Below are 13,239 nucleotides of genomic sequence, written 5' to 3'. Positions count from 1 at the left end.
TATTATGTTTTTATATATGTTGGAAGTCGCCCAGAGTGGCTGGGGCAACTTAGTCAGATGGGCGGAGTACAAATAATAAAATTATGATGATGATGACAAATAATAAAATTATGATGGTCAAAGGCCTGGAAATGATGCCTTATGAGGAACGGCTAAGGGAGCTGGGCATGTTTAGCCTGGAGAAGAGGAGGTTAAGGGGGGATATGATAGCCATGTTCAAATATATAAAAGGATGTCACATAGAGGAGGGAGAAAGGTTGTTTTCTGCTGCTCCAGAGAAGCAGACACGGAGCAATGGATCCAAACTACAAGAAAGAAGATTCCACCTAAACATTAGGAAGAACTTCCTGACAGTAAGAGCTGTTCGACAGTGGAATTTGCTGCCAAGGGGTGTGGTGGAGTCTCCTTCTTTGGAGGTCTTTAAGCAGAGGCTTGACAACCATATGCCAGGAGTGCTCTGATGGTGTTTCCTGCTTGGCAGGGCGTTGGACTCAATGGCCCTTGTGGTCTCTTCCAACTCTATGATTCTATGATTCTATGATTATTACTTACCCATCCTGCCACATTTTCCTGGCGTTTCTCCCTCCCAATTCTGGGATGGTTTGGAAATCGCAGACCTTGTACCACTAGATCAGGGGCACAGCAGAGCCCACAGGCACTGATACACAAGTCTGCTCATCCCATTTGCCAATCCAGATTTTTTTTTTTTATTTAAAGATTGAGTGACAGTTTAAGTAGCCTGGGAGGAATAGTAAGAAATCTTCATTTTGGATTGTTAGTCATGGCATTTGTTTAATTTTTTAAATTTTAAGTATATGTTTAACAGTGGGGGGAAAACAATAAATCTTTTTGAAAAAAACACCACCTTCCTACTTTTTAAAACTTATAGAAATATGTAGGTTTGGATCCAAAGGTATCCCTCTACACTTAGAATGCATCTTGAGATTCAAGCCATGATTTTTTAAAAAATATTATTATTATTATTATTATTATTAGAATTGTATATTTGTAATTTCATGAAGTAAAATATAAATTAAAAGTGTCAATCTGTGCAATTGAAATACTTTAAAGCATTTTGCTTGGTTCCTTTCTATAAATACTTCTCTGCAAAAATATAGAAATGTGATTTATATTCTAGAAAGTATAGAAAAATATAATTCCTTTGGATTTAGGACAATTATAGCTGTGTTCCAAAAATCATATCAGGAAATATGTTACTTTGAAATCAGGGGTAGAATTTGGACGCAACAATTAAATAACTTTCTCATCATATTCTTCCAGCATTCTGATAGGAAGCAGGCAGAGAGGAGAGGGAAGATGAGAGGAAAGCTCTGACTCCTAAGTCCAAAGAAGGGGAATTACATATATTCTAAAAAGAGATGCATATGTGGCACCGGGGTGCAAAGATTCACCCAGCGCCCCCAAATTTAGTTTAGCTGCCCCCCAATTAACTTTTATTGAGTTTTTGGGGGGAGGGGGGAAGCCACGGCAGAGACAGGAGGCAGGGCGGAGGGCGAGGCTGTGGCCCTGCTCCGCAGCTGCAGGCGCCGTGTCCTTTTTCGCCACAGGTCCCATCCCATAGTTGGGCTTGGCAGGCACAGCCGTGGCGGCCTCAGGCGGAGGGGCCTCGCCACCTCCATCCTCACGTGGCAGGAGGCAGCCCCCGCGCCCGCTGTTGCCTCAGCACCACCTCACAGAGACGGCTCGGCTGGCCCTTCTCCTTGCCCAAGCACCGCCGGGTCCTGGTAGTTCTTAACCCAGCCGCCCTGCGGCCCCTCGGGGGGCGGTGAAGGAGGACCCACCTCGCGCTCGCCCAGACCCAGGGCTCCAAGCGGCGTCGGCGCCTCGTTGCTCAGCGTGAGTGGTCCTCCTTGCGGCAGCTCTTTGCCTCAGGTTTCTCAGCACTTCTTCAATCCCCCCCCCCCTTTTTAATACAGTATACAAATCACACAACACAAGGCCACCTGCAAATAAATGGTGTCCGTCATGACACTTCAGAGGAAATGAGATTAAACTACGGTCAGATTTTGCTTTTGTTTCCTGACTCGTCGGGAATATTGACGCTACGGAGTAACAGAACGATGGCGGGGGGGGGCTTTCGCTCCATTGCTTTTCACTGCTGCCAATTGAGAGGGAACAGTACACAGTAGGTATGCATTTGGCACCCCCCTGAATTCGGCGACCGGGTGCCCCGCACCCCTTGCACCCCCAGGTAAAGACGGCCCTGCATTTGAAGCTTCAACTAGAAAATCTGTAGCCATTATAGAAAAACGTATTCCAGTTAAGCGTTCATCAATTACACACACACACACACACACACACACACACCAATGTCCAATGTAATATGGCATTATACAGTGCTTTTTTTCTAAAAAAAATGTTTAGAGGTACTCTCATTTTCCTACTCATATTGAAATACTGTCCCTCAATGAGGCCAAACTTAGATTCACAAAATGTTTAGGGGTATGCGTACCTCTGTACCCCCCCCCCGAAAAAGCACTGTCATTATATATTTGTTCCAAGTTAAGGTGATATATCACATTTGACCAATATTGCTAATATGTGCTACCTGCACACATTACCTTTGTTATCCAAGATAAGGAACTGCACAGTGCATTCCTTGATACCTTCCACCTGTCTGTCTTGCCTGCCATTGCAAAGTGGTCAAGGGCAAAAGGTGTTTTTCTTTCCAGTTAACATTTGTCCAGCACTCTGCAGCCTCCCTGGTTGCCCACACTTACTGATCTGGAAATGCGTCATGAGTTTTGGTTGAAGCTAGGGAGGCTGAAAATTGCAGACCACTAATGAGATGGTTTGTAGTATATAATAATGGATATTCACAAAAACCCCTCTTGCACCTCAAAAGTAAAGTAAGCACATTTTTAAAAAGGATGCACTCAGCCCCATCTACCACTCCTCATAATCTCTGAAAGACACACACACACAAATCAGATCAAATTTCTGAAAAAGAAAATTGAATGAGTAAATAGTTGAGGACAGCCTTATACTGAATCAAACAACAGCCCATTCAGGTTACTATTACCTACACTGGCTGACAATCCCTCTCCAGGGTTTCTGATGAACATTCCCAACTCTACCTGGAGATATTGAGGATTGAAGCTGGGATTCTCTGCACGCAAAGCAGATCACTCTCTTTGGCACATCGTTGAACTCAGTAAATTATATTTTACCTTGCAGAACTGCTTGTAAAGTCCTGCCATCTAGATAAATCCTAACATCTTGCCATCAGCAATTCTGCAAGGAAGATTCTCAAAAAAATTCATACTTAGAAATGCATAAAACAGGTCAAAACTATCGCACATGTTCTATTTAGCTGCCCATTTTACACAAAAATCCATGATAAACATTTAAACTCCATGCTGTAAAAAGGTTAAATTGTCCTGACCTCTGCAGGGTTTCCTTTCTACTCAACAGTCGGAGAATGAAGCAAAATTTATGAGCGATGCCATGAAACTATGTCGCCATAAGGCATTTTTTAACATTATTATGTCTGTATTAGCTTTATCTTAAAGTAACTCCTTTTAGGAACAGATGCCAATTTTATGTTTTGATTTATATACTTTTGTATCTTCTGTATGCCAATAAAGGTGATATATTGATTGACTGATTGATTGATTGATAAATTGTGTTGGGCTGAAGGTGGGTCAGAGCTTCTCATTTGCCTTCCCAGCAAGTGGATGGCTATTGTTTACTGTGAGACAGAAAGGAAAAGGTGGTGAGGAGGTCAGGATGGTGAAAAGTCACTAGTAGAGCCAGTTTGAGCCATGCTGACCTCCTTCTAAGCAACAGCAAAGCGCTGGCCAGAAAGCAAGCATACCAGTTTCACCCCACAATCCGCTTCTGGTGTGCAGTATCAAAGACATGCCATCCAATGATCAACAAGAAGGAAGAAAGACCCCCAATTTGTAACAAAAGTGAGAAAAATTTAGGAGATTTATCAGATTAAGTAACTTCGGCATCTATGGTAGAAAAGAAAATGCTTCTTAACTGCAAACCATTCTATAACACCTCTGCATTTAGAAATGTAATTAAATAGAAGACTAATGCAAACAGAAGGAAGTTATAGTAAAAAAAAAAATTCAAAATATAAATACAGCAATATTAAAGCAAGGGAGTCAAAACACAGAGGAATGAGATTAATTTGAAAAACATAATTTGGTTTACTCAGAAGAAATGGAATAAAATTCTCAGGAGTTTCAGACATAGATTTTCATTATTTACAAAATACAATGAGGTTTCCTTGAAGAAAATGCTGCAGTGAATGATCTCCAAAAAGTTAAATAAACTGCAGATATTGTGCTTGTACCAAAGATAAAGGGGGGAAATGCAGTACATAGTCGCTTAAATATATTTTACTGATTATCCAAACCCAAATAACAAGATCATTAAAATCTAGACTGTGGTCCAGTAATTTTTAGAAGCATGTTCACCAAAAAGAGCTTCCCCATTTATGGACAGCCATGGTATATTGGAATGAATGAAGCTCTTCACATGTGCAATGGAACAGTTGTATATCGCTAGACCGGGACTCTGGTTTAATTTTTAAAAAATGCATGTAATCATATTCTCACTGTTAATATAAATGTAAGGTAAAGGTAAAATGTAAAGGACCCCTGGACAGTTAAGTCCAGTCAAAGGCAACTATGGGGTTGCAGCGCTCATCTCACTTTCAGGCCGAGGGAGCAGCACTTGTCCACAGACAGCTTTCTGGGTCATGTGGCCAGCAGGACTACACCGCTTCTGGTGCAACTGAACACGATGACGGAAGCGAGAACACACAGAAACACTGTTTACCTTCCTGTCACAGCGGTACCTGTTTATCTACTTGCACTGGCATGCTTTTGAACTGCTAGGTTGACAGGAGCAGGGACAGAGCAACGGGAATTCACCCTGGTGTGCAGATTCAAACCGCCGAACTACTGTTCAGCAAGCCCAAGAGGCTCAGTGGTTTAGACTACAGCACCACCCGCATCCGCAAAATGTAGCCCTTATTTGGACGAACCAAGGACTATAAAAGCATTTTTATCATCAATGTATAACAGGTAATGAAAAAAATTTATGACCTGGTAAATTTAGACCACAGCCAACGAAGTGATAGGTGTTTGCTTAGGGCTCCATATCCAGAAGGTGGCCGCATGACTCGGAAAGCTGTCTGTGGACAAACGCTGGCTCCCTCGGCCTGAAAGCAGAGATGAGCGCCACAACCCCAGAGTCACCTTTGACTGGACTTAACTGTCCAGGGTCCTTTACCCTTTTTACCTATTATCGGGGGGGGGAGGGGATCTGGACAAACAAAGTTGTTGAGCTTTTTTCAGTGATCACCCACTTGCCCCCCCCTCCAACTGGCTGCTGCTACCACCAAGAGCCGTCCGCACCAGAGCCTGAGCTGCCCACGTATACACACTTTTTAACCCCCCCCCAAAAAACCTCAACATTTGCTTACAATTGTAAAATTCCCCTGGAAGGGCATGTAGGCCCCCCCAAAAGAGGATATGTCTGGGATATCCCAGACATTTGGCAACCCTATGTTTGCTATTTCTGTCACACCTGTTTCCACTGCAGAAAAAACAGGCTGATCTTGCATTTAAATAGCAGCTTATTTCTTGGGTGTTGTGAGTTATTGTGTCAAGGGAAGGTTCTGGCTTCCCACGGAAATCTCCCTCACATGAACCTAGCAGCCATTTTTCGTAGTTAACAAATCATTCCCTTGTAAATATAAAATGTTGGTATCTGTAGGAGTAAATATCACATTATTACTTTGCTTTGTATCTTCTAGTTTGTTCACTTCCAATAACAGCTGTTATCGTGTAGAGCGGGGGAGAGAAGTAATTCAAAATATAATCGAAGAGCTTTTCATTTCATATTTCTTCAGGGGCATCAAAACAGGAGTTTTGATCAACCCAAAAGTTCACATCACACAGTGAACACACCAAGGTGGTGAATCTTTTGATGCTCCTCAAATGTTTGCCAATATAACTGGCATCTCTCCTCCAGCATCATATACAACATTTTGGAAGGAGAGCCCAGCATACGGAGGGGGACTCAGGATATAGTGCACAGCTCTCAGAGCTGGGTGAAGACATGATGTGGCCCTAAGCTATCCCAAGTTTAAGAAGCCCCACAGTATTACCAAAAATGTATATTATTCTTACTGAAATGACAAAAAAAGAGAAATAGAAATATTTGCATACACAGTCAAGGGTGCACCTAAAAACTAGTGTGCTCAGTAGGAAAAACATGAGACTTTTAATCTCAGGGTTGTGGGTTCGAGCCGCATGTTGGTAAAAGATTCCTGCACTGCAGGGGTTGGACTAGATGACCCTTGCGTTCCCTTCCAACTCTACAATTATATTTTTTTTAAAAAAATAATTTTTATTAAGGTTTTCCAAATTAAAACAAATTAAATCCAATTTATAAACTTTTTCCAATAACTAGGACTTCCCCTCCCCACCCCCTCATGTATTCCAAATCTTCCAAATAAACAATTAGGTTCAACAAATTCTTATCCCCAAATTGCAATCATCCTCCATTACCCAGTTTAGCGTAATTCCCATCCCCCTAAGATCGATCTATTCCCTTCCACGAGTTTCCCCCTTTCAAACATAATACAAAAAAAACACCATAGAATTAAATAATAATTTTACAACCCTTGGATTCCAACTTTCCCTCCCCTTTTTCCCTGTTACGTTCCTCCTAACCCTCCATCTCTAATATCTTCCTGGAGTTCCCACATTGCGTTAAACCCACATCCCTCTGATTCTTTGCCAGTCTTATAAATTGCAAATGTCCAATCATTAAATTACGAATGTCCAATCCTAAAAGAAGTCTAACGAGAAGAGGGTCCATTTCTTCTATCCAGATTTTTATATCCAGGAGTAGAAACTCCAATTTTAAATCCATAAGCTTGTCAAATCTGGATATCCCAAATATCCCCTTTCCCATTTCTGTCCAGTTCTTGTTATTTCCTTGTTCTTGTCGGCCATTCTCCTCCTTTTTATTTCTCTGTTCTCCCACAGAAATGTTCTTTCTCCAAAAGTTTCTAATATCCCTGCAGAGGCTTGTTGTTCAGGAACAAAACATTACATCATGATCCTTTCATTTTCCAACAGATAGTTCCATTGTTTCCTATAGTGTGTAGACCTCTGTAGACAAAATAGTGTTCCATTTCTGCAGTTTCCCAGGAGATTAAAAGTTCTATTCAACTGCACATGTTTCCTGTCAAAAACACATGCAATATCCCTCAGCTCCTCTAGGTGGATTCCCGTAACAAAGTTCCCTTCCAAAGCCCATCCACCAGTCCAAATAGCTTGTTTATCCTTATTTGAACAATTTGAAACAATTTATACCCAACTTATATCAAATGTAACCGGCAAAGTCCATAACCAAGTCTCTGTTACATTCTTCCGTTTTGACAGCTCCTTGACAGCTGTCAAAACCTGTCAAAACCTCCGTTACTCTTCTCCAGGCATTTTCACGAATCGCTCCAGGGATTCCGGGGGGGGGGGGGGTGTTGCTTTTTAATACAAATTCCACTTTTCTCCTCCGGCTCAATCTTATAAATTTCCCTCGCGAAGTTGCTAATTCGGTGAAATAAGGTTACTCTCGATCTTAGTTATCCATTCCTTTGTTTTGGCTCTTCTACAATTTCGGGGGGGGCTGACTTCCTTTTTTCCACCTCCCCCGTTCGCTCCAAATTTTAAAAATTTGTCCCCTTTTTTTTGTCCATATTCGAATTACTCACGGGTTCTTCTTTTAGATCCAAATTTTCAATAGAAGAAGTCAGCGCTCTCCGCCGGATGGCATGCGGCTGCGCTCGGCAGGGATAGCAGAGAACTCAAGCACCACGCTTCTCCCCGGCACCCGATCCGGAGCCTTTAAAAAGGCTCCTTCACGAGTCGGGAGGGCGCTAACGGTGCCAGCCGAGTCTCCATGTCCACGGCCTCCTCTGGCCGTGGTTTTTAAGGGTCCCCGCATCGCCGGTGCGGTAGGACCCAGCCCCTGCCGAGCAGACTCCCTCCGGAGCTCGGAGGGAGTCCGCCATTCGGCGATGGCGCCAACCCGGAACTCTACAATTATAATGTAAAACTTGAAACTTCATATTTTTTGTATGAGGAGGCAACTCATAATCTGAAACCCTAAATTGTAGTTTACATAAATTGTGTGTAAATCTGACACTGATTGCTTGCCATGACACTTGTAATCATTTATTTCCCCCTTTTCCACATTCCTACAGCATGTAATACTAAAATGTAAGAACTGGTGTTTTTGGTGGGGAGAGGGGGTCCATTGTTTCATAATTCAAGGAATTTAATAAATGCATTTGGTGCACAAATCTGAATTGGTTAACATGGGCTGCAAATCTATACATTCCTGGAAGTTAATGAGACTTCTTTCCTAAAAGGCATAAATACGTAATTGTGCTGTAAGCCTACATTCCTAGTCACATATACATTGGATAGTCATTTTGCTATCATTGATAACTTCTAACACACGGCACCTAGGAAACACTCACTTACCAAGGAGTAAACAAAACACATTAAAATCGTTGGCATTTACTTTGAGTAGATTAGCCTACTTGCTCTGTCAATGAAAATGATTATGGTTATGACTTTGAGTTAACCAGAAGGATTTTTCCTTAAGGACACTTTTTCCTTTTAGTCAGGATGAGAATTAGTTTTATGGGTTGCTAAGTTGTTACAGCATTTTTTCCTTGTCGTTACTAGTTATCATGTATTTTCATTTCCTAAAAGAAACAAATCTATATGATGTCTATAGTCCTTCCCAACTCTACAGTTCTATGATTCTACAATTCTAAATCAGTATCATGTAGTGCTATAAAATTATTTTGCAGTTCTGAGTACTATGAGAGAATAACAACTTTTTAAATCAACCACCCCTTGGGAAGATTGAGGATAATGTTGAGGAGTTTCATTTGTGTAAAAGCCATTTTATTCTAGTCTGAGGGGAGAGGGAGATTTAACATGTTCCTAAATTGTATTTATCTGCTTTTGGGTACCAAAATAAAAGGTTAAGTTATGTGCACTTAAACCCAAACTGTTTGGGGCTTGCCTAACATTCTCCACATCAGTTTGTGATTTTTCTAAAATCTCCATATAAATTCATCATGTATGTAATTTTCACTAATATATGCACACTTCACCATAGTATACACATTTTTAAGTCATTACTTGGGTGGCAAACTGCCTTAAAAAATGAGAGGTGTGTGAATTTTGAAGGATGGCTGTGTTTTGGTTCGTGTGTTGTTTTGGAAAATGTGAATGACATATTCTTGCCTTTAAATGCAAACTGAATCAATTTTTTCCTGCATCTTGATGGTGTGCACACATATGCATGTCACTGTACGCCCAATGACAAGTGTTCTTCAGCATTAAGTCCTGCACCTAAGAAGAAAGACGACTCCACAGGACACAAAACTGCAACTGGTGAGCAGACATTAGTACACAGCTTGATTAAGTAAAAGAGATTTGTGTCTGTTTTATCATTTTTAAGAGAGACAACTACAAGTTTCTCATTTGAAAGCAAACCCAGAATAGAACGGCTTTGAAACAATACCAAAGAAGCATTTTGAATCTGCAAAACTTTTATGAACAAACATCACTTCTTGCCACATTTTACACTGTTTTTCACTGCTAAGCCCTAAACCTAATTGCATTGCATGGGATTCTGCCAGTGCTGGAAGAGTCAAGTGACCAATCTCATTCTTATACATACAGATTTTGCAGTCTGTGGAAACACTCTGGATTTTTATGGGGTTGAATACCAGCCCACTTATATTTATATATATAGTCTCCCCACAATCCATTTCCCTTATTTTGATGCCACTGTGCCCAAGAAAGCCCAGCACAAATAACAGGCTGAATAGCAACGCTCAGAAAGAAGCATACAAATTTCATCTATATAGCATAAATAACCTGAAACTCTTTTAATAATATTCCAGTTTCTGGAGGTCAGAGCCAGATTTTTATCCATTTATACAAAATCAGTACATGATGCAATCAACTTCAAGCTCAAGAAGAAAGGTTCCACGGAGATCAATGTGATTGAGACAGAAGTGCCATCTGGCAGAAAAATAAAAATAAATAGCGTACTATATAATATGAATTCCACTTAATGAATGTATAAGACAGCTGAAGCAAATTATAGATTATTGGTAAAATAACACCCATCTGTATTACACACTACCTACTCAATAATCAAATATATCAAAGCATTCAATTAATATGCCCTGGCTGAAAAAGAAAAAGGTTTCTGTTCTGCATTCCTTTCCATGCTTAAAGTTGCTGACTGATTAGACTTCAACACAGCATTCCAGTTTAGTGCAGCAATTGCCTAACTGTCTCAAGAACAGTCCTAAATCAAAAGTGACCCCAAATAAAATAAATACCAATTAATAGTAATCAATTGTTTTGCAAATGTTCAATGTTAAAAGTCTTTTTCAGGCAATACGCAAGGCCCTCTGCAGAGAGTATATCTGTTTGCTGAGGTACTATTTCAGCTTCCACAAAGCCCACTTTTAATAAAACAAGAACAGCATTATTCCCATGATTAGAGAATGTATCTTAATGGGAAATGGCCACTCACAATCCAAGCCTAGCTAGCAATTTCATTTCAGCCACATTTTGCTGAATATTCACAAATGTCTTATCCAACCTCCAGCTTCATGCTTCTGTTACCTGCTTTAAATTGCTGGATCTCGAGGCTCTAAATGTTAAATAGAACATCTCCAAGTACAAGCGCACATGAAGACTTTGTCCTGGCTGTCGTCATCACTGTTTTCTGGATCTTCGGTTGGGAAAACCATTGGAAAGTCAGCGCTTTCACTCCACTCATCTTGCTGCCTTGAAGGAGGGTAGCTTCCCATAGCGTCACCCTGGATGCCTTTAGCATGACAGGATTCAAGATCTTGACTGCAAATCTGATTAAATCCAGCATTAGGAGATGATGTGGATGTGCCAAACATCCTTAATGGGAGTTCAGAAACAGAGAGAACAATTTTCTGGCAAATTCCTATTTACCAGCATCTGAAAATGACTCACCAGTTCCCTTTTGTTTGGGGAAGGCAAACTTTTAAAGCCCCCCCCCCCCGGTGATTATAAGCCTTAGCACCAGAGATGGTTGCTTGGCAACACATTTAGCCCTATCCTAACTAAATCTCTCCTGAAAAGCCACAGATTCACTTTGCACAGCAGAAACAGCCAACAATATACTGTGCCACACAGTCTTAAATTTATTCAGGTATTATTAAAGTACTTGAATGATCCATAAATTGGTTTCCTAAACAAAGCCCAAATATCTTCTACAGTTTGTATGGTTAATTCAGTTACATCTCTCTCTTCACCCCCTTTTTAAATCAACCATTCATTTTCTTTAGCGGGGGGCTGGCAGGAACAAAATCACAATCTGTTTTAGAATACAGGTCATTTGAACAGATGATAGGCTGCGTTAGTCAGCCATTTTCTTTCAAAGCAAGGATCTGCCATGCTGCCATGTAAACAGAATGTGCTTCGCTTCAAGAAATTTATGTGGGTTTATCTTAATGTCATGTGAGGCATAATTTAAGTTTCACATTTGAAAGTGGGCTATATTGATTCAAGGTGGTATGAGTCAGTGAACAAAAAAACCCGCTACAATTAATATAATTATAATTAAGTTGTAAACATTGATCAGAAAACAGAAATGTCTGAAAGCTCTATGCCCCTGTCAGTTTTTTAAACTTGTATCTTCATTATACCAGTTTAACTGTTGTAGGGTTGTATTCAACACAACACTAATGGCATCCCACTTGCCCCAAAGAACTTCCCTTTCCTCTCTCTGCAATTCCCCACCCCCACCCCATAAACCCCCAACCTTCTGGGGCAGGTTTTGTACAGGGAATAGCAGAGAGGAGGCCCCAGGTTTCCCCTGAAGAATTCTGGGTACGCGTGTTCTCCTTCATGGAGAGCACGTGTTGCGATGGGGTCTAACAGGACACCCTCTCTTGGTTACTGGGCAGGACCGTTTGGATGGCCATGACTGTGATTGGGCCAAGTTGAGTTGTTGGGGAGATTTTGATGTTACCATTTAGAGGGTTGGCCCGAAGGTTATATATTCTTGGCACGCAGCTTTTTTCAGTCTCTTTTGCTGCGTGCATCACATCGCCCGCCTACCCTCCCTAATTTAGGGCTGTTGCGTTTGACCTTGCTATGCCTGCCATGGGGTTGTCTGCTTTTGGGGCAGGGGCCTAGTAGGAATTCTGTCCATTTGGCAGATTGGCCGGGGCCATTTGGTTTTGCCTACTGCGTAGCAAATTGTCACAACTTGTAAGGTTGCGGTTAGGCATTGTAAGGTTAATTGTTGGTTGGTAGAGGGGATGTGGTTGGCAGTGCCTGCCCCTCCAATGCTGCTGCTGCAAGGGAATTCTGTTAAAGGAATCCATGGGCTTGCCATGATTTCGTCCAAATCCCTGGAATGGGCTAGGGCCAGCAAGCCCCGGGGAGCATGCAGGGTGATGAGGGCCTGGGGCTCAGCTCCATTTTCTCCCCAATATTGTTTTCCCTTACTGGCTTTCTCTGGAATCTGGAAGTCAGTTCTGTCCCTGGACAGAGACAGATAGCCGGAACCAATGCCTAAGCAACCACTCACAAAAACAAAAATTCTGTGTGAATTGTGATTTATTTAGGGGGTGGCTTGGGTACCTTGACATGCAATTGCTTGGTAATGCCACTGAGAATTCTGTTAGAGATCCATCAGACTACAGTTCTTTGGGTTCCAGAGAAATACAAAACCGAAAGAAAGACATGGAGCCTGCAACATTTTCTCCAGCCTGAGAATGAGCAGTACCGTAGCTATTTTACCATAAGTCGACCACCCAGTTAGATATGTTATACTTTCCCCCTTTAGTTTAAATAAGTGTGGTTTCAAACCAGGGATGGCGAAGCTTTTTCAGCCCAAGGACTGCACTCCCTTCTGGTCAGCTTTCCAAGGGCCACATGCCACAGTTCTCCATCCAGACAAGCAAAAGAGTCCAAGGACACATTCCAGCCAGGCAAAACTAATGCAGTGAAGAGCAGAATGAGGGGGGGGGTGTGGCTTGGAGAGAGGCGGTACGCCTTGCAGTGGCAGTCCTGAGGGCAAGGGACTGGAGGCCCTGAGGTTCACCACCCCTGTCCCAAAGTGGGGGTGAATGAGAGGGCACAGGCCCAGCATGAGCACACAGCA

The 13,239-nt window shown here is 41.8% G+C and overlaps 1 protein-coding gene across 1 annotated transcript in view; it reads right to left on the bottom strand.

Moving 5' to 3' along the window:
- LOC309352497 (cytochrome P450 1A1-like) overlaps positions 1–11,080 on the bottom strand; it is a 32,969-nt gene extending 21,889 nt beyond the window's left edge. Inside the window, exon 1 of the mRNA XM_081881018.1 lies at positions 10,716–11,080. Within this exon, the coding sequence (XP_081737144.1) occupies positions 10,716–10,763 (48 nt within the window). The 5' untranslated portion in view covers positions 10,764–11,080. The remainder of the gene's footprint in view (positions 1–10,715) is intronic.
- Between the last annotated feature and the right edge of the window lie 2,159 nt (positions 11,081–13,239).

Source organism: Podarcis erhardii, assembly GCF_964252035.2.
Source record: "Podarcis erhardii genome assembly, chromosome: 11".
NCBI classification, from domain to species: Eukaryota; Metazoa; Chordata; class Lepidosauria; order Squamata; family Lacertidae; genus Podarcis; species Podarcis erhardii.
Note: the sequence above shows the minus strand (reverse complement) of the source record. Positions and strands in the feature narration are given on the sequence as shown.